Source organism: Acomys minous (genome assembly GCF_964271855.1).
Source record: "Acomys minous genome assembly, chromosome: 1".
In the NCBI taxonomy this organism is placed as follows: domain Eukaryota; kingdom Metazoa; phylum Chordata; class Mammalia; order Rodentia; family Muridae; genus Acomys; species Acomys minous.
The window spans coordinates 22,043,194-22,068,764 of NC_140483.1; the positions used below are offsets into that span (position 1 = coordinate 22,043,194).

General features: G+C 45.2%; 1 protein-coding gene across 1 annotated transcript; it reads right to left on the bottom strand.

Annotated features, from left to right (window-relative positions):
- Positions 1-8,669: 8,669 nt before the first annotated feature.
- Positions 8,670-25,161, bottom strand: LOC311597970 (SLAM family member 9-like). The gene is made up of 4 exons (XM_084782667.1): positions 25,058-25,161; positions 19,238-19,588; positions 15,298-15,564; positions 8,670-9,074 (listed from the first exon to the last, which is right to left on the bottom strand). The coding sequence occupies exons 1-4, from the start codon at positions 25,104-25,106 to the stop codon at positions 8,995-8,997; spliced, it is 747 nt and encodes a 248-aa protein (XP_084638793.1). The 5' UTR covers positions 25,107-25,161; the 3' UTR covers positions 8,670-8,994.
- Between the last annotated feature and the right edge of the window lie 410 nt (positions 25,162-25,571).

The following is a 25,571-nucleotide window of genomic DNA, read 5'->3' on the forward strand; positions in this document are numbered from 1 at the left end:
ATGACTTGGCACCGTCCAGTCCATAGGCTGGTGGCTTTGCAGACACTCAGAACGCAAAAGCTGAGGTACCACTGAGGTTTGTACCAAGAAGGTTCCACGGGAGGAAAACCGGGCGATGTGTATCGAGGTTGGCCTTTCCGAATGGGTCTACTCCTGAAAGCTTGTATGAAACTACGAAGGCAAAGTCCATGAGTTGCAGTGTAGACTCCAGGATATTGGAGCTGGCATTGAACTCACCCAAGAAAGAGACCATGGGTGCTTTAGGTTGCAAGGTCCTGGAAACAGGCCTCGCCACATCCACTGGAGCACACATGATGACACCACGGATCCAGATTGTCAGACGTAGAGCTTCAGGGTTTGCGTCTCTCCGCTGGGGTTTGACCAAGCTTTGATCTGCTTTGATTTGCAGCGCCCCAATCTTCCCTTTTGAAATGTGAATGTTTCCTCTGCCTTTGTACATGATAGCCCATAAGTTATTTTTATTTTATGGGAGCTCACAGCTAAGAGCTTGCCTTACATCTCACCAAAAAAAAAAAATTGGACATTGGACTGTTACGGCTGGGGAACTCTTAAAGCTAGGTAGAATGAGTTTTGCATTGTGTGGTGGCCCTGAGCCCATGTGAGCCAATGTGGGAATGTTACGGATTTGAGTCTAAAATGCACTCCAAAGACAGGCTCATGCGTTTGAACACATGGCGTTCAGTTTGAACAATTGATGGTGTTATTTTGGGGTTCTGTTGAAGATAGGGCCTGCCTCCTGGAGACAGTGGGTCACCAGGAGGCAGGCCTTGAGGTGACAGTCACCTCTGGCTCTGGGCTGAACCTTTTGCTTCCATGCTCTGAGGGAAAAGTGTAAGCCCTGGGCCTACAGCGGAGCACATGTTTCTCAATGCAGAAGTAGCCTGAATACTCAATTTGGGTCTAGTCTAAGACCTGGAGTCAGGGATACAGTCTGGGCTTTGATGGCTTGGAAACCTTCATGGCTGTGTAACTTTTTCAAAGAGAATTTATTGCAAACTTGTGCCAGGTTTGTCTTCCAGGGTAAAAAAAAGGCATTATCGCCTGCCCCATGGAGCTCATTTTCTTTTTCAGTGTTGTGAAAGAGCCATATCTTGAATGAGAAGGCTAAGAGGGAACTAGGGTTCATGGTTGCAGGATATGAAATCCAGTGGACAAACACATGTTTAAGAAAGAAGAAATGCGTTTCTAAAAAGAAGAAGCATCTGGTACAAGGGAGCACTCCCAAAGACAAGATGCAAGGGAAGACGGAAATAACTCTACAGGAATAAAAGAGGAAGCCTAGCAAATGGCTTGACTTGAGGGGAAATGAAAGCTAAAGTTAGAGTGCATTCCCCTAACACGGGGCAACTCTTTCAAGACCACAAAGGGCTGGACTGGCCTCTGCCCAGACCTGGCTAAGCATCTGCCCAAGGCATGGATGTAAATGCTATTAAATGCTTTATATTGCTGTTTATTATTCCACTTTTTTTTTAAAAAAAATAAAATATTATTTAAATAAAATCAGTATGTACTAAGGAAGGGGCTCCCTCTCATTCTTACACAGGTGAGAGAAAGAGCAGGTAACAGCACTTGGGGGAAAATTATTTACAGCGCATGCATCTGGAATAAGTGGAGGCTTCAAATGTGTCCGGGTAATAATAATTCTGTAATTTTATTTTAGTGTCCCTTGTTATGGTCTTTTTAAAGACACTGAGGAATTTACATACAAAAATATGAATTACGTTGCTATTTGCAATAGACAAATTCTGGAAACTACCTAAGAATGAGACGATCCATAGATAAATGAGCACAGAGTTTAAGAATGCAAGTTTGGGTGCCAGAGAGGTGACTCAGGAGTTAAAAGCACTGGGTGGTTTTTCCAAAGGGCTCGGGTTTAATCCCAGTACTGACAAGGTGGCTCACAATCATCTGTAACTCCAGTTCCGGGGCATCTGATACCTTCTTCTGGCTTCCATGGGCACCAGGCATGCACATAGTACACAGTCATACATGCTGATAAAATGTCTGTACCCATAAAATAATGATACTAAGTTAAATTTTTAAAATACCCAGATGTGGGTGGCCAGAATTTTGAAGGCTAGCCGTAAGTTTGAGGCCAGACTACATAATAAATTTCAAGTAAGCATAGGCTATATAGAAAGACCCTGTCAGCAGTAGTAATAATAATAATTTGCTATTGTTGTTGTTATACATTTACTTTTTTTAATTAAAAAAATTTATAGTTTGAAGGAGAGATAAACCTGTTTTTAATTTTAAAAAAATTTATAGTTTGAAGGAGAGATAAACCTGTTTTTCTTATGATCCCAAGTGTGGGATGGGAAATGGTCTTGTGAGAACAGGTAAGGTTAATCCACTAGAAGACAAACCACCTCCTGCGGGAATTTGATTTTTGCCAGCTGAAAAGATCCATGAACAGACTCTGGGAGGAGATATATAAATTAGCCTAAGGGCTGGAGAGATGGCTCAGTGGTTAAGGGCATTGCCTGCTCTTCCAAAGGACCCGGGTTCAATTCCCAGCACCCACATGGCAGCTCACAACTGTCTGTAACTCCAAGAGCACATAAATTAAAATGAATTAAATTAAAAATAAATTAAAGCAAAAAAGACATTAAAAATACAAAAAAGAAAAAAAATAAATGAGCCCAAAACTGGAGGCGGGGCCTTTGGAGACTTGGGATAGTTTTGGCTGTTCATCACTCCACTTCGAGACGCTCCTAGAGAGAACCGCTCGAGGAAGGCTTCAGGGCTCCGGGCTCCTACTAAGGTTCCAGGTTCTGATTACTCCAGGTTCCAGAAGAAAAAATCCTGCAGCAATACCAGAAAAATCATTCCTCAGAACTGATATCCTTACAGTTTTGTTACTGTGTTGTTTAATCTTCTTTTCCTATTGTTTAATTTAGTCAGGTTATAAGTGAGGTACACTCGGTTTATAAGTTTGTAACAAAATATATTTGTTAAGAAAGCTGAGCCTACAGTAGTTTGTGGTGGCATGTGTTATAATATTAGCACCCAGGAAACTGAAACAGAAGGGCTATGCATTTGAGGTCTGTCTAGACTCTATAATGAGACCTTATCGCATAAACAACTGCAAAAAGGGACAGGTCACACAGTTTTTATAAGGCTCAGGAATGTTACGGCATCACAAGTGGAAAAGAGAATCTGTAAAATTGAATGTGCTGTGTGATTGCTGCTACACTGAGAGAAATGCCTCACCTGGAATCCTGGATTCCAGCCCAAGCACAGTACGGATTGGGTGTCATGGCGTGCAGCTGTGACAGCTGCTCTCCATAGGTGGTGACAAGAGCATCAGAAATCCAGAATCCTCTGTGAACGAGTCCACAGTGAGCCTGAGATAAGTGAGACACTGTTCCAAGGTAAGTCAATAAATTAAATAAATAAATAAGGAGGGAGGGAGCAGGGAGAGCCAAGGAGGAGGAAGAGAAGCCAATTCTTCCCTTTGTCGCCCTTCAGTTAATATGAAGCATGTAAAAGAATCTGTGTGTATTTTTAAAAATGACAGAAAATACATTGCAGAAAGTGAAAGTTTAAGTGTCTTGCTATTTGTTAATTGTTTCACGTGTGTGTTCATCTTCCAAACGCTTTTCGACTTTAAAAAAAAAATGTGTATTGTATAACAGAATGGAAGAAGTTTTTAAACAGATTATCAGTGAGAACAAGAGTTGGTGTTGCTAAGAAGAGCCGAAGGGGAAATTGGAAACCCACCTGTTAAAAGTGTGGTGGAGGAAGACGGAAAATGCCCCCCTGTGGGAGAGTATAGGAGGACCCTCCCACAGCGATGACAGGAAAAGATTAATTTCTGTCAGAGAGTGTGGCTTGACTCTGTGGTAGGTTGTGGGCAGGACTCGGGCTTGAGGCTCCATCGCTCCCCACCTCCTCTGTTCTGGGAACTAACTCACGTGGTCAAAAATTAGGATTATCACCCACACTCCCACTTCCACCCTACACACACACACACACACACACACACACACACACACCTTTAATTAACTCAGTATGTCACAATGTTGGCTGCAGAAGCTGGTTGCTTCCTCCTCTCCTCAACCAGTAGGCAAAGGAAACCACCAGCTTGTCAGTGTGTGAAGTCACACCACCTCAGGCCCACCACATACAGCCTTTAGAGCTATGTGGTGAAGGACGTGTGAAATGTGAGCAATAAATTCTCTCTCTTTTTTTTAATTTATCACTTGATTATACTTTTATTATTTTTATACTATAATTATATCATTTATCCCTTCCCTTTCTTCTTTTTTTTTCCTTTTTTTATTAATTTATTCTTGTTACATCTCAATGGTTATCCCATCCCTTGTATCCTCTCATTCTTCCTTCCCTCCCATTTTCCCCTTATTCCCCTCCCCTATGACTGTTCCTGAGGGGGATTACCTCCCCCTATATATGTTCATAGGGTATCAAGTCTCTTCTTGGTACCCTGCTGTCCTTCCTCTGAGTGCCACCAGGTCTCCCCCTCCAGGGGACATGGTCAAAGGTGAGGCACCAGAGTATGTGAGAAAGTCATATCTCACTCTCCACTCTACTGTGGAGAGTGTTCTGTCCATTGGCTAGATCTGGGTAGGGGTTTAAAGTTTTACGGCCTGTATTGTCCTTGGCTGGTTCCTTAGTTTGAGCGGGACCCCTGGGCCCAAATCTGCCTATCATAATGTTCTATTTGTAGGTTTCTAGGACCCTCTGGATCCTTCTACTTTGCCATTCTCCCATGGTGAGCAATAAATTCTCAAATGTAGGAACCTTATAAGAAGAAGAAGGAAAGAAAGAAAAAAAAGGGGGCAAAACCATGTGTATTGATCCTTTCTGGAAGGATCCAGCGCATGCACTCATTCATGCATGAAGATTTGTGGACAAGGTCGGGTGCATTCAGGGCGGTGTGGCCGTGGAGCGCCTGGAGATGTTTGTCTGTCCGACAGCAGGGCTGAGCACCATCAACGCCAGGAACTGTTCAAAGCACAGAGCACAAAAGCAGTGAGCCAGAACAGAGATCTGCGCCTTCAGGGTGCTTACACTCTAGTGAAAGAGGCCAACGCGCACACTGTCCTTCAGATAACACACAGCGGGAGTGATGATAAAAATTTCAACAATGGGGGGTACCTTTGGCGGACCTGTGCCAAGGTGTACCCCTGAGAAATTACACCATTCAACCAGATACGGTGTAAGAGGTTTATTGAGGGAGGGAAGGAGGAGTGGGGAAATGTGGGAGAGAAAGAGGCAGACAAGCGGGGCGGGGCGGCGGGGGGGGGGGGCGGGCGTCAGGGGGCGTGGCAACAGAGAGAGATGAGAGCAGAAAGAAGGGGCAGAGGGAAGAGAGATCTGGGGTAACTGGGGCCCTTTTGTTGGCAGCCCACGCTCGACAGATCTGCCAGCGGGTTAGGGTGATGACTTGAGCAGCTGTTCCTCACCACTGTCTCATCTCCAGTTCCAGCCTTCTTCATAATGCACAAACCATTCCTCTTCCCTTTTCTCTCCCACCTCAGCACCACATACTCGATCCTCACAGCCGGGCACACACCACCTGTGCTGAGCAGTGGCAGGAGGGGGCCTCTGGGGTGTCTTATGCCCCCTGAGGAAACGTTTTTTCCAGAGTTATGCTATGCTTCAATATGTCAAAAATAAACTGCTCAGAATCAGACTCTAGGTGTTTGATCCAGCACCAGATAACTACGTTGTGGGATTAAAAACATGTGCCGCCTCACTCAAAACCCTGGGCTTTCTTTATGTTAGTTCCCATGCATATAGAGTTGCAGAGCTATTGCTCTGAATATTTTATTCCTCTGGATCTTAAAAAACATATTAATAATTGTACAAAATGCTTTGTCTTAATGAGCTGAGAAGAACTCATATTAATTCCACCCTGTCACTTACAGTCACTAACCCTTGGGTGAGAGGTCTGAATTCCTGGCCTAATTTCTATTTAAAGAAAATTTTTCTTACCTTCTCTGAGAGTCATGTCTCTCACACTGAGCACTAGTTTTGGGCGCTTTGCCTTTGATATAGGGAAACAGTAACAGATGAGAAATTGTACTATGTTCCTAGTAGTACAGTGAATCCTTGGGAAGTCAAACTGCTCCTTCCCAAAACCATTCCTACTGCCCCAGAGAGCAGTGTTTAAAAAAAAAAAAAAAAAAAAAAACATTGAATTTTGGGGGATAGTGTAAGATGTTCATCAGTGGCCAAGTCTAGAGCAGCATTGCCTGCAGTAGCATGCATTAAATCTGCAATATTCAGTTGAGGTTTTTCTGCCAGCTTCTTATTTCCTGTCTGACAAGAGACAAATGGCTTGTACTTTTTTTCTGTGGGGCCTAGAGCTTGGCCCCCCACTTCATTTCCCAAAGGCAAGAAATTGCCTTGAATATCTCTCTTGTACCTATACTCATTAGTCCAGTGGTAACACTTGCCACATCACCTGTGGAAGCCTAGGCCTTCTTTTTGGCTTATATTTAGAAAAAAACACTGCCCTTAGAGATGCCTTGCTCACAATTTTGTTTCAAATGGCCATATTTCCCAGGCATTTTGATACAGGAGAACTCTAGCCATAGCTTGACCTATGTGTTAGAAGCAGCATCAGCAGTATCCTTTATCCATTTTTCTATGCATGCTGTTCATGCCTTTAGTGGTCTAATAACTTTTCTACATTCAATATTTGGATTTTCAAATGCCAACATCTCAATTAACACTTGTCTCACACTGGGGTCTCGTATGGCCTTATTTACCTCCAAGGCCAATCTTTGTTTTTAAAAAAAAAATCAGTGAAGGCTTCTCCAGAGCCATGTATGATCTTTGTGAATGAGGTAGAATTTTTTTCATGGCTCCTCAACTTTTTCCCAAGTTCTTAAAGCTGCTAAAGAAAATTGTTCCATGATTGTATCTTGTATATCAGCATGCTGACCTCCACCTGTCACCTGGTCCCTCATTACATTTCCCCTTGCTCTATAGCACTGCTCTAAATTCCTGCCTTCTCTCCACCATGAAAATCATTAAAATTGAGGACCAGCTTCTAATATAGCTGTTACCAATCCCCTCCAGTCTTGGGGAATAATTCTATTTTGAGTGGCCCAATTATTTAGAGTTTGTTTCTCATAGGGAGGGTACATCCCATGAGACATCACTGCCTTCTTAAGATGTCTTAGGTCTGTCATTTCTACAGGATGCCATCCTATTCCATCATAGCCTTGTGAATTGTCCCCGTTAGCAGGCATTTGCTATATACAACCACTGGGAATGAAGATGATGATGATTTTGTGACCCAGGACTGCCTGTCCTCAAAAAGGTGCTTTTGCTCTATGGTATTTGAAATCAAGCCTCCCATTCTGTCTAGTCACATTTTTCTTTTCTTTTAATGTTTCCTTTTCCTACAAATGTCCAGCCAAATTGGGCACCACCTGTGTTTTAACCTGCTTAAACTCTATAGTCCCTCCATTGAGATCTACTTTAATTCCTAGCATAACTGTGGTCCCTCTGCTAATACTAGCTATTACTCTTAGCATATCAGAAGCCATTTTGCCTGTAGGCCACCATTTTGATTATAAGGTAAAATTAAGTTTACGTTTTCAGGCTCTGCCTTCTGATGAGTATGTTCTCCATGGTTTCATTTATCAAACTTTGTATATTTTGTTACCTGGACACGCTGTAAAGCCCCCTAATTCTGTAGTCGGTCTTTATTCAAGTGAAGTAGGACAGAAGCAATCCCCTGAGAGAGAGAAAGAAGTTCCTCCCAGGCTGAATTTGCTTTGGGTTCAGTTGTTTGGTATGTGGCTCCAGTTCTAGAACAGCCTTCCCCTGAGCAATGGGCCATCAGAACAAAGCACAGATGACCACTTTTCGTTTGCCAGTTACTCAAGTATCCAAGGAAACTTTGGGATAAAGATTCCATTTCCTCTCAAAAGCAGAAGAAGACATATGGATAATAGGTCTTAGATCTTTATAAAACTCCAGACAGTCTTCAAACATTAGGAAAACCAAATAACAGCTGTCATCCACGTGGCCATTCATTCTTGCACTATTGACACTGCAACCACAGCCAGACATCTGACCTCTTCCAGAGCTTTACATTTGTGTAAAGTGAACAAAGTGAAAGCAGTCTTATCTCCTTGGCCCTAGTAGAGGGGACAGGATCACAACAACTAAGCGTTTAATCCCAAATTGTGATTAGGGCTTTAACAGACATAAGCTTGCAACTGTGAAAAGATAAACTTTGACTTCCTGCCCTTTTAAATCATTTGTTTGTGTCAGTAGTGACTTATACATTGGGCAACACCAGTCTACAGTGGTCCCAGGCATCCCAGAAGATAAAGGGAGAAAATATTTATTCGATGCTCATACAAGCAAGACAAAGAAAACAGCTGATTGCTTAAGGTGGCACGTCCCTAGTTAGAGCTTATTTGATGGTTTCTCACTAGTTAAGGTCTTCTGAGTTAGACTCAGTTTCCTTATATAGACACCCAGAACACTGGAGCCATTTCAGCTTAAGCAGTCTCTAACTAACGTTTTAGATAGCACAGTTATTATGAATAAGAGAACAAGTCTATTCAGATGGGATCTTGAAAGCTGCTCCATAGAAATGGAATTTAAAGTGAATCTAGCCATCTCATGCATTTAAACAGTAAGAAAAGTTAATGGTGTAGAAGTAGAATACTTAATGAATTATTAATCTTTATATGTTTCAAACTGTTCAATTTTCCTTAAATGAATAAGATTTCTTTTCTGAGCACTTAAAAAATAATCACACTGTTTTTAGACATGGGAGCTGTGTCTGTTTCTTGGGAATGTTGAAGTCAGCTTGCAAATGAAATGGGTTTTATGCCCCAGTCAGAGTCAATGTCCCTCTGTCGCTCACACTGGGAGAGGCTGGCATCCACAGGGCTCCTCTTGCAGACTCCTTCATTTCTGAGTTTCCAGGGTGACTGCCAACTTGTGTTCTTCTTATGGTCTTCTCCAAGGTCAAGCTCAGATCAGTTCAGTCTTCAAAGCTCCCAGGATGAGTAGGCAAAGAAATTCTTTCCTCAGAGGGCAGAGTAGAAAGGAGGCTGGATGAAAAAATGCCATAGATTAGGAACTAGGCTAGAAGGAAGAGAGAAAATGAGAAGATGGAGAGAGAGGGGAAGATAATGAAGTCAGAAAAGCCAGAGGTATGAGGGAGTGGCAGGCCTCCACAGAAAGAGAAATCTATGAATGTGAAGAAAAAACTGGAACACGCAGACTCCATAAAGAAAAAAAGAGAATATGAATGTCTAAAGTTGCCATGTCTCCTCACATCCCATAATACCCAGCACAGATGCTCCATCAACACATCCTGGTCAGGCTAACATTTGTTGGCATGGGTATTACATACTGTGTATTGGCGCTGCAGAGAAAGAGAGACAGGCTTTGCTCACAAGAAAGCCTAACACGTGAGCCCACAATGCGGCATAGCGGCTGCTGTACATGGACAACACAGCGTCCCACTAAGGCCATTCACTACCCCAAAGTAGAAGACAAAATGACCACTAAGCTTGTCAGGTGCAGGTTGTGATGGTTGTAACTGAGTTCCTGGAGGCACGGCAATTCATCTCCGCCTCTTCTGCACTGGATCTTCACTAAAACTTACAGGATACTGAAAGACATCTAGTGTATACCTTTGCTAAAATGGATAAAAGATGCTAAAATATTTGTATCTCAGATAGTGAGACAGATGCCATAAAGGCTTTCTAGTTGAGCTACATCCCAGTCTTGATGTTATTTTTCAGTCTCTTTTATTTTCTGCTTCCTTTTTATTTTTAACCTTATCTTGATTGACACATAACCATATACAGTTAAAGGGGCCATGTAATGTTTTGTTATGTATATGCAATCAATAGCACATGATTACATCACATTAATATATCCTTACCCTGTTTATTATAATTTGCATAGTGAGTCATTTGCAGTTTACTCTTAATTGTTCTGAGATATATTTTCTCTGTGGCCTCACACATGCTAGCCAACAGAGCCGTCTCTCTATACCACATTATTATTGACTCTAGTCATTGTTAGCATTATGCCTCTCTCTCTCTCTCTCTCTCTCTCTCTCTCTCTCTCTCTCTCTCTCTCTCTGTCCCCACCCCGCCCACTCTACCCCCTCTTCACTTTCTCTTCTTTTCTCTCTCTCTGGGGTACCCCTCCCCTCTTTCCTTCTCCCCTCATGCTCACTTAATAAACCTCATATCATATAATAGCTGATGCCTAGCATCTTATTATCTTAGCATCTTATTTTCTTTTTATTAATCATAACATTGGTGCACGTGACTCGGACACCAAACCTAGAGGTCTATTCTGTCGTCTTCACAGTGAAATCCCATCTCCCTTTACTGTCCCTAACAGATTTCTCTAAGCACTCTATCTCCAGCTGCCGGGGCCTAACCTAGGGGCTCGCCCCAGGCTACCTGTGGAGATGCCTTCCTGGCCAACTCTCAAGACTGCTGCTGAGGTAAACAGATGCTCTCTTTGTCTCACTTCCCCAGCCCCTAGCCCCCACTTTGGCCCCTAGAGCGCTTAGGCACTTGGCTTCCTGTCCCTACTGCCTGTACGTAAGAATGGTCTAGGATCTAAGCCTACTCAGGTAAAAAAAGACACTGCTGCTCTGCTACATTGCTACACTGCATGGTTCATTAGAGGCAGGTGGGAAAAGAGATTGCACTGCATGGGGTGCAGCCAAATGTGCCTGCTACCGCCACTCCCTGCTTCATGATCAGCTCGTCCATGCATGCTGTTCTAAACCGACCCCAGACCATTTCTGGGGTGCTTGAGGACTGCCTGTTCTTTTCCACTTAAAAAAGTTCTTACACAGGGTCTGGCTATCTTCCTGCCCTTACCACTCCCCCTTCTCACTAAAGATGTGCTTGCCTGCCTGATCCCTGATCCCTGAGCTCAGCCTGGCCAAGGCCTGCCAGATAGGGTAGCGGTGGAGTCAGTCAACTGCACGCAGTGACTGGTTCCAGGCCTCTGAACCTCAGATGCAGCTTTGCTTTCTCTAAAACTATACTTTCCAACTCTTAAAAATAAAAATGTCTCTAATTTATTTTCTATTCTCAAAAAAAAATTGTGTGATTGTTTATTGGGTATACAATTGTTTATTGGCTATCTTTTTTATCCTGATCCAAATGTTTGATCCTAATCTATGCTTTTCCTAATTCCTAGACAAGTAAATACACGATGTTTTTCCTGTCATCAGCTAACCTAGATTCAATTACATGCTTCCTGGCTAATGGGTTTGATACGGTTTTTAAAGTTATTCTGTAATGTTCTACTGCACTCACATTCACATTCACTTGTTCACAATAATAAAATTAAATTTTAAAATCATTGTTTTAAATGATGTTTAGCCTAAAATTATAAATGTGACAATATTGGTCATACAAACTGTTCTGCTCTTTTTGGACTATACTTGTGTCTTTAACGTTCCAACTTAACAGAGATAAAACCTAAAGTCTTAGTCTTTAAGTATTAAGATAAACTATGAACAAAGTTGTCTATTTAAATATTCTTAAGATAGAAAAGACTGGTCTCGTTGCCATTTTAATTATGTGTCCTGATCCTCATACGAGAACTGGTAAATCTTTAAAACCCGAGAGGCCTTCCCGACAGGCTCAAACTGCTCCAGGCCTTAACCACTACCCAAGGAAAAATAGAGGTCTGCATGTCCCTTCCCGTCGGGGGTCCAGCCTGAGCCAGCTCTGCCAGGGGCCTGTTTCAGATGCAGCCAAGACAAGACCCCGGTCTCACAGCTGCTGCAACCAGAACAGGACACTGGTCCCACAGCCTAGCTTGTTGGCAAATTTGGCCTATGGATGTCCCTGCTCACATGCAGGCTTCTTCTCTGTGCCTAGTCCCTGGAGGTCCAACCAGCACAAGAGCGGTGCACATTTCCCCCCCTTCAAGCTCCTTGGCCTGGTAGAGAACAGATGGCTCTTAAATTCAGCAGTCTCACCAAACAGGGTAATGCTACAGGTCTGTGTTAAACTCATACTTGGGTTACATAGTCACATGGCCAGCTTCTCTCATAGGAGACTTCAGGTACCTTCCCAGCCCTCTTCCTATGCAGGAGACCAAATTTTAACTATTTCACCTATTGCTTAAAGCTTCCAAGAAGGTGGTTTAAGAACATTGAGTTGGTAAATGTGAGTTACGAAGGTCAGCATGTCTAAAAGAATGCTTCATTTCTCCCTGTTGCTATGCTAGTGTATTAACTGTTCAAAGTATTGAGACTGATCAATGGAGCTCTGATTTATTAATCTAATTATGGTAAAAACATTGCACAATATGATCCTACCATAGTTCCAAGATTTTAAATTTCCTTTTATTACTGTTCCACAGAAGCCAAAAGGGCTTCTGCCTCTCCAAGCTCATCTCAGAGTGTTTGTGCTCTTAACACAAAGTTCTTTCCCCAAGCCTGTACTATGCTATATGTCTACTGCCCTTTTCCTGCAATGTGTATTTGTCTAGCAATGTATGTTTCACTACAGATTACAAACAGTGATGAGGCTAAATTTATCTCCCTCTATGAACTCAGAAGGATTCTTGTAAGTTACCAAAAAAAATCCATCTCTCAGGTCAAATGGAGTCCAGATAAGTACTGAAATCCACAGCCTATTTTTCTCACCTATCTCCTATCTGTAAGGGTGGGATTCCACTCCTTTTTCACTCGTTTTGGGACTTCCCCTTTCCCTAACTACCTGATTGCCACCTTTCTGCACCCAACACCAGCTAAATTCCCCCTCCCTAGTCGCAGACACCTCTCTAATTCACTCGGAGCGGACGCACCCATCCTCTTCAGTGACCCACAACTAGGACAGTCCCCACTGGGTGAGAACTGACACAGTTTCCCCCGCCGCTGCTTGGCCTCTGAAAATTTTCTAGCATACTAGGTAGATGACTGTGTCCCCGGGGCCAGCTCAGCCGCTCTTTGGTCGCTGTCCAGTACTGACAAGTCACTGGAACATTCTGTGCACCTGTTCTTTGGGTCACTATCTGTTTTTGCGGGTGCCCTAATGGCTTAATGACCTCACCTCCCCATGGGAAATGTCCAGTCATCCGTTCCTTCTAACATACCTTTGGGATCCCTACGCCCATATTAAGGGTTTCTAAGCTTACATGCCTCTATAACCAAACTTGGACAAATACAAAACTAAACTGTTTTGATTATTGCCAGCAATTGGGTAAAATGAAAGGAAATTCCCTATATCCAGACCTTTTCTTTGCTGTATCAAATTTTTCACAAATTGTCAGCATTGTCTTAAGCCTTTTCTCTTTGCTCTCCCAAGAGTTTCAAATGTATACCTAAAGGGAAAATGTCCCCCTAACCTATTACTTTGTCTTCTGCCCACATATATATTCCAGTGTCCTGCCAGACTGCCTACATCTGGGACATTGTCAAAGCAGCTACCCACAAGTGCCAGCTGGACCAGCATTGTTCCTCCTAGCTTGACTGCATTGCCCTTCCCAGCTGCAGACTATTGTTCTTAAAATTATCTGTATTATCTATAGGCCTGGGTAGTGATCAATTAAGACACTGACATTTGTTATATTTTAAGATAGCCTTAGTTAACCTGGGGCAGGGCAGATATCAATCCTCTAAACTATCTCCCATAGTGGGGCAGGCATGGGATCCCTGTCTCAATCCCATGCCATCTGTTTCAGATAACTTCTATCAAGTTATCTCCCATCCATAATCCTAAATACCTGTTCATGTTTTTTATCTGGGTTGGATTCTCCATCCATGCCAGTCATGTGTGTCTCCTCCATCTAACCCATGGCAGCCTTCCTCTCTTCCCTTCGGGTCTCTCTTCTTCCAAGGATTCCTCTCTCTCTAAGTCCCACCTATCTCCTTTGCCCTGCCCAGGTGGGATGGCTTTTTATTAAGCAAAAGGTGGGTCACAGACAGCAAGCAGTAATTAGCATCAAAATACATCAGACCATCCCCCAACGGCAGATGTTCTCAGACCCTGGACGGCAAATCAACAGTCTGTTCTTCCAGAACCTGGCCAATATTTCAGCCTTTTAATCCCCTATCGCTGACCGACTGTCAGCAGGAAGTAGTTAAGACAACACTTTGCCCTTATCCATTTGCAAAAGGCTGAAATGTTGTGCTCCAGGCCTCAGACAAACAGCTCCAGGTTCTCCAGCACTCCTCGGTGCCCGTCTGCTGCAGGACATGGCTGACATAGCCTGCCTCTACCTTGAACTTTCAGGGCAGAGCTTTTCCTTCCTCTTCACCAAATAATTCGGACATTTTGTTGCTATTGCTTTTTCTATCTCTTTTCTCCCTTTACATGGCAGTGAAAAGCTGCTTCCAATGAATCTACATTTATATACTTTAACTTGATTTATATAAAAACAATCCAACATTCCTCATTTTTTAATTATAGGAAAAGGTAGGAATGTTAGGATTCTGCTTCAGTCTGCCTACCTGTGATGTCATTGCTTACCTGCCACAGGGGTGTGGCCCTGCCCAGGGCTATATAAAAGGACAAACTTCCTTGTGGCTCAGTCTTTCTACCGGCTCTCACTCTTGCCTCTCCTCCCTCTACCTGCTCTACCCTCTTAACTTTCTCTCTCTCTCTTTCTCTCTCTCTCTCTCTCTCTCTCTCTCTCTCTCTCTCTCTCTCTCTCCACTCTTTCTCTCACTCTCTGCCCCCTTCTCTCTTTCTCTGTCTCTCTGGGGTATCCTTCCCCTCTTTCTTCTCCCCCTCCCCCACCCATGCTCATTTAATAAACTCCATATAACATAATATCTGCTGCCTGGTACCTTCTTATATCTAATCACCTTCTATCTATCATCTGCCTTAAATTTTATATATAACAGTCACACTGCTGTCTAATAGGTCTCAAAACCCATGCTCCCTTCTAACTGAAGTTTTGCAGCATTTGATCTGCACAGCCTCCCACCTCCTGCAGTGACACAGGGTTTTAGGCATGAAACTAGCATAATCTGGGTTCCTGATCTTAGGATAGGAGGCGTTCTTCCAGACAGAGTGAGGAGGGAGAGGGGCCCTCTCTCACCAGGTCCCAAGAGCCAGCAGGAGCCCAGCTGAGTCGGGCAAGTGGAGACACGACAGATCTGAAGCTGACAGAGAAGGACAGAGCTGGGCCCTGGGATGTCGCTCCAGAGGTTGCACTCTGGGGCAAACCCATGTCCTCACTTCACTTCAGCTTCTTCTAGACCCAACAAGAAGGCCAAGGATAGAGGGACCAGAGATGCCCAGAAATAACAGAAACACAGAACGAAGGCATTACCTGAGCAGAAGATGCTGGCGGGAACAGAGCTGGTGCTCTGGCTGACAGGATTCTTGGCAGTGCAGCGGTAGCTGTCACTATCGCCAGATGTCCATGAGACATTGAGAGTGCTTCCCCCAGGGGACACAATTGCCCCCTGGCCACGGGGTTCCCAGTGGTACTGAACGTCTGCTCCAGCCTGCTCCAGGGAGCACACCAGGGTAAGCATGCAGGTCCCGTCCCTCGTGATCTGGGAACTGGCAGTGATACTGAGCTTCTTCAGTCTCTCTGTAGCAAGAAGAGAAGTTGTAAGCTGTAAGGAAGCTCGGGATTGGCCAAGCGGACCATAGAAAAGCAAAGGACCAAACGCGGGTCTCTCCACTCTCTTCACCAGAGACTTGGAGGATGAAGTCTAGTGATGTTCATCAGAGGACTACAAAGGGTTTATCCAGGCTCTGTAGAGCCTAGCATCCTACATCCCTAAAGGGTTGATCTGAAGAGAATAGCCTTGGTGGGGAATGCTTACTGGGCCCCTGTAGCTTGGGTGTATCAGAAGCCAGGATCTGCTGGGAGCTTTAGGAGTAGAAGGGCCAATTCCCCTAGGGTACCAACCACTCTCTTGCCCATTGTGGCTTACACTAGGGTTCTTGACCCTGAAGGCAGAGAAAGGAAAGCAGAGAAAGAGGTATTTGTATCAGTGTCTCCTACTCATGTGGGACAGCCACAGGTCCTGCCACTCCTGCCTTCCTGGGACCACAGAGGCCCATGACCATCCATCCTGGGACCACCTTAGTCTTGCAAGGATGTTATCCCTCTTTCTCAGGGGACCAGAATTCCTTCTCCAACTTCTCTGTCTACTCCAAAGCTGCTGTGAAAGGAGCATGCATGGATTTCTGGGCAGCCTGGCACCTGTGGAGGAGTTTGGCATAGTGACAGAGTGGGAGCTGCAGTTACTGACTTGGTTCTTGCCACTGCAGTCAAAGGTCAGAGCACTCCTCGGGACTCAAGGAAACACAGGGAGCAGACCCTCTGTGGGACAGTGTATGTCAGCCTTTGTCTGGAGGTGGAGGAGATGCTCCCTTCTGGTAAGCTTTGTGTTCTGAGAAATAGGTGAGTGTACACCCTGCTGGCTACAGCCCACCAGACCCCAAAATGCATTAAAAGGCTAGTTCCTTGCAGGGACACTTCCAAAGCAAACCACACAGATGCTAAGCCAAAAGGTGTTAAAAACTGGCTCTTTGAAGAAAAACATATCAAAGCTGCCCGGAAACAAGCCCCAGGAAGTGTCCTGGGTGTGGCTTCTGCAATTCACATACCCCATGGTTAAAAAATCCAGAAGTCTGGGGGTGTGGGGGGAGAGGAGGCACTCACTCTGTTTCTCCCTCCGTAGCTCCCTGTCTTTGTCTTTCTTTTATCATTAAGCTTATTGAATTAAATTCTAGCTCTTCGACTCTTGACTGTCTTTATTTTAACCAAGGGCGATTGGTCGGTCACCTGGCCTTTTACAAGTCCGAGGCTTCCTTTCCCCGCTGGAAGGGACACGCACTCCGGCTAAGTGAAAGGCCACCCTGTGCTCCCACAAGCTAGGGGATCTGACCAGAAAGCTCCCTCCCTGCCCAGGAGGCCTTCTTCATGACTGGTTCTCAGGACAGAGTGTCCAGCTGTAGGTCACAGTGCCTCCTCTGCTTTCTGTCACACAGCTCAGACACTGTATTTGATCTTAGCCAAAGGGCCCAGAAGCCACATACCTGAGAATGACAATGCAGTATCTGTTATCACTAAGCCTGGAGTTCGGGGGGTCACATGGGCCTGGGACAACTTTGTGTGCAAAAGGGGATAGCCTGGGGGGGTGGGGCTAGGAAAAGTCTCTGGGCCTCTACTTCACAGGAAAGATGACACATGGAATTGTCACCCAAACCTGCATCACCCTGAGCGCACATAAGGAACAACAGAGACAGGATCTGCCCACATCTTTTCTAGACCTTTGACCATTGCAAGATCATGTCACTTAGTATCTCAGTTGCTTTCCATGACGTAAGCAAGGCAAGTGTCACACCTATCCCATTTCCCAGGCTCGGAAGGCTTGGATAGCTTGCCCGGAGTCTCACCTATTTCAATGATGAGTCCCAGACTCGAATCCTATTCCTGGGTTCCTAACCCTTACCCCAGAATCTATGATAGAAGCATGGAACTGTGTTGTAATTGTGCCTTTTTCCCAGCAGGAGGCAACGGTTTCTAGAAAACTTGCCTATGCAATTTAGGTTTCTCGCAGTCCTTTGTCCTCTCTTCTTCCCCCCCCCCCCAATCCCCAGGCTCATGAACCCTACTCTCCTCTTCCAGTTTCTCACTACTTATTAGAACCAGGAACATTTTAGGAGGCAGTAAGAGCAGCTACCAACAAAGGTGAGCCAACTAGGCTAGACAAATTCGGAACCTCCAGAAGGCTGCTCCGCTGTCTAGCCCTGCAGCTTAGTCACTGGTAGCCCCAGGAGCAGCTGGTCAGTTGTGCCCAAAGTGTCCTCTGGCTAGAGGTCTACTGCCAGGAGACTCTCGGCTGCTTCTTCCCAGAATGTCTTCTATAAGACAAGCTCTGCAGGAAACACTTCTCCTTTGACTTCTACAGCCCATCTCAGTGTCTCTACTAGTGGAGGTGACATGTCAGCAACCCAGAAAAGCAAGGCATCCCAGGGCGAGGGACTGTGTGGAAGATGTAGCCTGACTGGTCAGCGAGCTTTCTCTCTTGCTACTAATATTGGTATTCTTGAGCTCAACCTGCTGGGACAGCCATCAGCACAGCAAGAAGATTCCTCTTCAGCTCCAAACCCATGCCAGTGAGCACAACCCTGTCCAGGCACCTGCCGCCTCATCCCCAGTGCTGCAAGGATCAGACCATAAACAGCCTAGGCCAATTTCCCAACAACAACAACAACAACAAAAATGCTTTCCACATTCATGTGCACCTGGTAGGGAGTTAGCTGCCTCCAGCTAAAGAGCATTTCCTGCCACACGGTCCGAAGGAAATAGGAAGGCTGTGTGCCTTCCCACTCTATATTACTTTATATCCAACCTACTCCAGAAGAGCTCTTGGCCATGGCCCCCTTGGGACCTTGTCCATCACCCTCAGGCAAAGACGGAGCCACAGCCAATCTGAGTCATGGCCAGAGCCAAATCCCGGAACAAGATAGGACAGGCAGGGAAGCCAATGAGACACTGCCTGAAGGCCATTCTTTCTTGCCTCTCCCTGCCCTGGCTGCTGTCCCAGATAGTTCACCTAGTTTGGGGCTCCTGATGACCATAGAACAGAACCCATCCATGACCCCTCATCACTCCCATCCCATAGCTCCCACCCTTCACCCCAGCTACAGTATGGACCAGAGTCCTCATTGTCACACGTTACACTATTTCATCACCATCATTTGGGCCCTTTTATCCCAATAACATCTTTGCTGGTATAGAGGGCAAGCCCCATGTGGCCCTGGACCTTTGATGTGGCCCTTCCTTTCTATATGAGTCATAAACTAATTAAACCCCAAAGTGGTCCACGGTCTACTTACTGGCCATGGGTGTACTTCACTACAGTTTCCTTGGTGATTCCCCTGCTAAAAGTTTTTACATTTTCTCTGGGGGGAAAGAAGAGGGCCGTCCTCTCATCTGCTTAGAGAAAGGCATTGCTCCTATCTCAGCAGTGAAGACGCTCAGAACCCTAGGGACATAATTTTTGCAAAACTCAGTTCTCAGGCCCTGAAGTCATTCCGTGTCCACAGCCTACATAGGAGCTCTGCTTAGGTTGGTCCGAAGAAGATTCTGGGCCTTTGTGTCTTTCAGCAACTCTCTTTTATAAATCTTTTACAGTAAGCCTATGTTAATCTTGTTATTGGAAAGAGCATTGTAAATGTGACTAAAGGCTGTGGCAGTAGCCACAGACCCACAGTCCCCCGCCTGCCTTCCCCAGGACGCTCACCCCAGACTTGCAGGTGGTACTTCCGGGTGTGGGTGATAGGAGAGTGCCTCAGGTTGATGTAGGCCCTGTAAGGCCCAGCGTCCTCTAGGCTCAGGTTGCTAATCTGCAGAGAGAAGTCAGGGCGCACAACACTCACGCGACCCCAGTATCGGGTTTTTGCCTCGTAAAAAGTGTCCAGCTCTCCAGTTTCTACCGCGGTGATAGAGGCGAACGTCCTTGGCTCTGAACGGGATGTCCAGGAGATGCTGTCCACCTGCTGTTCAGAAGGCAGCTGCAGGGGGAGAGTGACTGACTTCCCGATGGTCCCAGTCACCACCAAGGATTCTGGGGCTTCTCTGGACGCCCCTGGCGCTGTGAACAAGGAAGTTGCAGGAAATCCTGAATAAGCAGAAGGCCTCAGCATGTCTGAAAGAGAACTATGGACTTATTAACCCCATTTATGAAGTGAGGAAATAGTCAAAGAATGTAGGTGGTTTACCCAGTACCACACCGCTGGATGGTGACTCAACCAAAGTAAGGTGCAATTACCATCCTTCCCAGCAGAGGGCACTCTTCAACAGAGACAGAAAGAAACAGCTACCTGGATGCAGTTCTTCCAAGATACCTAGGGATCCCTGCTGCCACCTAGCTACTCCTGCTGAAGAATGAACTAAAATGTATTCGAAGCAGCGGAGCTTGTCCTGATGCTTCCCCAGAGCTGCAAGCCCCCCAAAAAAAGCTCTTCAGAGGCCCAGCCAGGACTCCCGGAAGCAAGTTTAGCTCCCTGCTGGTTAAGCCAGTTTAAAGGTGCTCAGTGACTCGGAGGAGTTTGCTGAGATCGCAACACAAAGTGCATCTGAGGGAAAAGGGTGGGTGCTGGCACCAGGAAGATGGGCAAACTCAAGCTCTTGTTTTTACCAGCTACTAGCCGTTATTTCAGGTCAAGTTACTTCACTTCTCTGAGTCTCGACTTTCTTGCCTGTGAAACACGATGTGACAGTTAGGATTTTGTGCCAGTTAAATCAAACAGGCCGTAAGACATTGCTCACTATCTTTAGCAGCACTCACTATAATTACTGTAATTCAGTAGAATTCAGCATGCGTATTCATCAAATTTCTTTTTATTTTATTTTTTTAATCATGCTTAGGTTTTTTTTGGGGGGGAAAGGTACATGCTCATGTCACAGCCATGTGGAGGTCAGAAGCCAACTTGTAGATCTCGGTTCTCCCCTCCATAATAGGGGCGCTGGGGGCTGAACTCATGGTGACAGCCTTGGTGGCAAGTGTCTTTACTAAGCCATCTCTCGGCCCTTCTCAAAGATCCTTAATATCTTTGGACTCTATTGGTGGACATATCTTGTTAGCACGTCACCAAATTGTTCCAAGTCCTTGTAAAGATGTTCTCTGTTGGTTAATGAGACAGGGTCTCATATAGTGCAGACAGGGCTCCGAGTCAACGTATAGCTAAGGGTGACCTTGACTTTGTGATCCTTCTGTCTCTGCCTCCCAACTACTGCAAGTACAGTACTGTCTGTGTTGTTGAGAGTTGTCCCCCCGCCCCTGACAAAAATCTCACTGTATAATCCTATCTGAGCTGGAATTCACTGTGCAGACAGGTGGGCCTTGAACTCATAAAGATCCACCTGCCTGCGCCTTCCTAATGTTGGGATCAAAGACTTGCACCATCACACTTACGTATAGAAACATTTGTAAAGCTGCCCCTCAGTAGCATGACCCATCTCTGTTAGAAGACGCTACTGGAAACTTGACCCTAGGTTAGGTCTCATCCATAATCCCAAGAAGCAGAATGTCTGAAACTGGCCAACATCTGCCACACAGTCCCTTTTTTTCATATTGTATTTTATTTTATTTTTGGCATATACATTTATATTATTACACATAAATAAAAAACTATATACAGCAAGAAAAATCATGAAACAATCAGGAATTATATAAATGTTACATTCAAAGTGTTTTGGCTAATTGTATTTGGCAACCTTGCAGAAAAACATCTTTCCTATGTTGGTGAGTCAAAAATTCTGAATGAAAATCAATATCTATCATATCTCATCTCTATCAACTTAAAACATCTCTCTAGACTTAAAAACATTTTAACCCAAAGGTGGCACATGCCATTAATCCTAGCACTTGGGAGGCAGAGGCAAGGGGATCTCTGTGAGTTCGAGGCCAGCCTGGTCTACAGACCAGTTCCAGGACAGCCAGAGATGTTACACGGAGAAACCTTGTCTCAAAAAGCAACCAACCAACCAACTAAACAAACAAACAAACATAAAAACCCAAAACATCTTAACCCCTAAACAACTAAGCTTAACTGTAAGACTAAACTATCTGGTCTTCAACCCCATCAGAGACTTGAGAAGGAATAAAATTAATTACCTGAGTAAACAGGAAGTGCAGATTAGCAGCTTCCAAAATGAAAAAGTGACAGAGACAGTTTGCTGCCTGAAAAGTCACCCAAAACTCTATAACATTGAAACATCATCTTCATCCTTCTGGTCCAATATATCTGATAGACATATCGGTGAGGCAGGAACTATTGGGGACTTGTTTACCCTGTCGTGGCAGAGTTTGTCCATCGACTCTACCTGCATCCAAGCTTGTCCATTTTTAGGCAGAATTCTATCTGTGGCAGAAAACAAAGACATTTTGCCCAGTGGCTTGTTTGCCACATTTGAAGCCATCTCCATAAGGAGGTTCTATGATGCTCATCATCTTCTTGAGGTAGGCTGGGTGTTGCCAGGAGTTAACCTGTCTTGTTGTCAAAGAATCTTTAAAATATTAAGAGCATCTTTAAATGCCATATTCTGTAGGTCTCTAAGGTTTTTGAAGACCTTATCTATCTATAGGATCATATCTATCTGTCAAACCTAGGATATATATATTCTTGTGATTAAAAATAGACTAGTAATGGCCATGACCATTATTTGATCAACTAACAGTTTGTATTCATTATCCTAAGCAGCACTTTCAAGCCAAGGTATTGGAAGTAAACTTTGTATCATAATTGAGTTCCATGGGTTCAATACCTCGTGCCACACAGTCCTTTAAAGAGAAAAAGCCGTGGCACTGGGAAGGGTCTGGATCGGATTCAAATTAGGATCCAGAAATGCTAACTACATCATTGTACCTAAGTGCAATGAGAAGGCACTGGATAAACACCAAGTCAAGGGCCTTGGGAGGCAGCTCACTGAGTAGAGCCTTAGCCAGGCAAGCATGAAGCCAAGCAAGCTGTGTAAGAAGCCTGTCACACTGCTGTGCCTGTAACTGCAATGCTGTGGGGGAGGGAGGGAGGAAGGAAGGGGAGGGGAACCCTTGGCACTGGTTGGCCAGCCAATCTAGCCAAATCTGTGAGCTCAAGGTTCCCTGAGAGATTCTGTCTTTAAAAATAAAGCAGAACCGGATGTAGTGGCTCACACCTTTAATCCCAGCACTCAGGAGGCAGAGATAGGCAGATCTCTAGGGGATTGGGGCTAGATTGGTCTACACAGCAAGTTCCAGGCCATCTAAGGCTAGATTGTGAGACCTTGTCTCAAAAAAATAATAATAATTTTTTTTCAAAAATGAAAAGCAGCTGAGGAAAAACAGTCTACATAGACCTCTGGCCTCTGCATATGTGTACACACATCCATACACACCTGCATAAGATGTACGCATGTATCTGCACACCTGTTCATGCAGACATGCGCATGCGCGCGCAAACACACACACACACACACACACACACACACACACACACACACACAGCTGAACTAAGGAGCCTGTTTACTGTAGCTGTGGAGTACCAGGCTGGTGTTAGGCTGGTGGCTGCATACACACCATGCCAGGAAACCACAGCATCCTGGTTTGCTCACCACTGAAACCTCTGGACACACACTGTTGGCTCCTCTGCAGGACTATTCTGGCTCCATAGGGGGCAGGTTGATGGGACTCACCTACAGGACAACAGTGCCAACACCAGATCCAGCCTCCTCTGTGAGCCTAAGAGCTTGCCTGTATTCCCCCAGGGAGGAAGTAGAAGAATTTAAAAATGAAAATAAAATAACAAAATAAAAAAGGAAGGCACTTTGGACCCAAGGCTATCTTGTTTCCTACACCATTTCCGTAGCAGGAATCCCCACACAAACTTTCTTTTAGTAGTGGCTGATCTCAGCTGCCTACTTGACACACTGGGAAAAGGGACCCTCAACTTAAGAACTGCCTCCATCAAAAGAGCCTGGGGCCATGTCTGTGCAGGAGGGTCCAGCCCACTATGGGTGGTTCCATTCCTATGTGGGTGAGTCTGGGCTGTATGTGAAAAGTAGCTAACTGTGAGCCTGAGACCAAGTCAGTAAGCAGCCATCCTTCATGCTTTCTTCTTCAAGCTCCTGCCCTATATAATGGACTATAACGGATAGAATGGGTAAAGCCCTTTCTTCCTCGAGTTGCTTTAGGTCATGGTGTTCATCACAGCCGTAGAAACCAAACTAGAACATTCCCCAGGTCACGCTCATGGGCCCCTTTCCCCAGTCACATCCACATGGTGGGGCTTGACGCACAGGAAGACTGGAAATATTTTTCTAGGCTTGAACTGAGAATCTGTGACCGTTTGGGGTCTGTGGTTATTTTAAATGAAGCTCGTCTCACTATTCTTTCTCCATAGGCCCCAGAGATGCTACTGTGGGCAGTGACCATCAGGTGCCTGGTTAGTGACTGTGGAGTGGGAAAGTGCCTGGGTGTGGGGGGGGTGGGGCGGAGGAGGTTGCAGGAGGGCATGCAGGGGTCAGGGGGGCGGGTGCAGGTGGGGGGAGAAAAGCAGGACAAGGAGGCCTGTTACAGGAATCCAGCTTCTTAGTTTCCATTCTGTGTCTGTGGTTTTTCTCAGACTTGCTGCTTCTGCATTCCTAGGCTGGGCTGACCTTGTTTCATAAATGACCAACCATATGCTAGAACACGTCAGCTAATCGCTCAGTGTAAAATTAGACTAGTGCTGTCTGTCTTATCCATCTACAGAACTGTCGTAGGGATTCAGTTCTTTAAAACCTTAGTGGGTATTGTTATGAACTACCAAAGCCATGAGGAGTCCATCAGTATGTTAAGAAGCACCTAACACTGTAGTGAGGCTAACCATGATGGCCGGTTGCTCATCGCCAGTATAATCTGGGCTTCTCCTGAAGGAGAATAGATGTGAAAGCTTAAAGCTCCCAAGACTAAAACAAGAACCTAACCTTTGCTCTGATCTGCATCTAACTCCCCCTGACCTCCACTGCATGAGCCATCTCTTAGGGAGCAGCAAGAATCCCAAGGGACAGGACCTGACAAAGGGCATGTCAGATGCACGATCACTACTAAGGTTATGTTTGGGGCATGGAAGTCTCGGCTCTTAACAATGAGTGACTCTTTGGGGAGGTGGGGTGGGGCTGGAAGGAAAAGGAGAAATGAGAAAGAGACGAGGGGACCAGAGACCAAACAAAACCACTTATGAGTCCTTTAAAAACTAAAAGTGTCAGAAAGCAAGCAGAAATGGCAAGACAGGGAGAGAAAAAAAAAAAGGTGCTTCCTAAAGATGGTTGTGGTTGTCCTTAGCTTATAGCATCATTCAGCCCCTTGGGAAATGCCCAGGCTCCCTGTTGTGTCATCAGTAGAAGAAAGGTGAAGGCTGGCAGTAAGGCCAGGCCTGGGCCCATATGGCTGTGTTTCAGCACAGACACACTCATTCATGTGGGCACACACAGGTACCTCCATAAAGGCAGCACAGTGGAGTGAAAATGCCCCATTCTTAGCATAACCTTGTATTCCCGGCAGGTGGATGATCCTAGGAGCTAGAAGAAGAGGTATACTTACCTATGAGAAGACCACAGAGGAGTAAGGACCATGTCAGAGGATGACGCATCCTCACCCCCGGCTAGCCTATCTCCCAGCAGCAGCTGGACTGTGCATGTGTCAACATCAGCTCACATACTTTTTCCGGTTTTCCTCTTACCACTTTAATCACGTGTAGCCTTGAGTCATAAGATATGAGAGGATATGAAAGAAGGAACAGTGCAGATCATCCAGAGGAGCTTTTTTAGAAGTCAACGCTAACAGCTTAGAGCTGGGCCTAGAGCTCAGTAGCAGAACATTTCCTTGGTGTCTACAGCGCCTACATTCAACCCCAGCACTGAAAAAAATTATTTAGGTCACAGTCTTGCTTGTTTGGGTCCTGAAAAAGTCCAAGCCCTAACATCCTCTACAAGACTAAAAGTCCAGGGTTGGTATCCTGGTGGACAAGTCCCGTCATGATTGCCTCACATCTTGAGTTCTGTCGTTAAAATCCACACCTCGGATTCCAATCCCTGCAGATTTCCTCTAAAACAAT

Coding starts and splice junctions, on each gene's coding strand:
- LOC311597970 (XM_084782667.1), bottom strand. CDS start 25,106: ATGCGTCATCCTCTGACATGGTCCTTACTCCTCTGTGGTCTTCTCATA. Junction 19,589..25,057: donor CCTCTGTGGTCTTCTCATAG/GTAAGTATACCT, acceptor CCTTGTTCACAG/CGCCAGGGGCGTCCAGAGAA. Junction 15,565..19,237: donor GTACCACCTGCAAGTCTGGG/GTGAGCGTCCTG, acceptor TTCTTGCTACAG/AGAGACTGAAGAAGCTCAGT.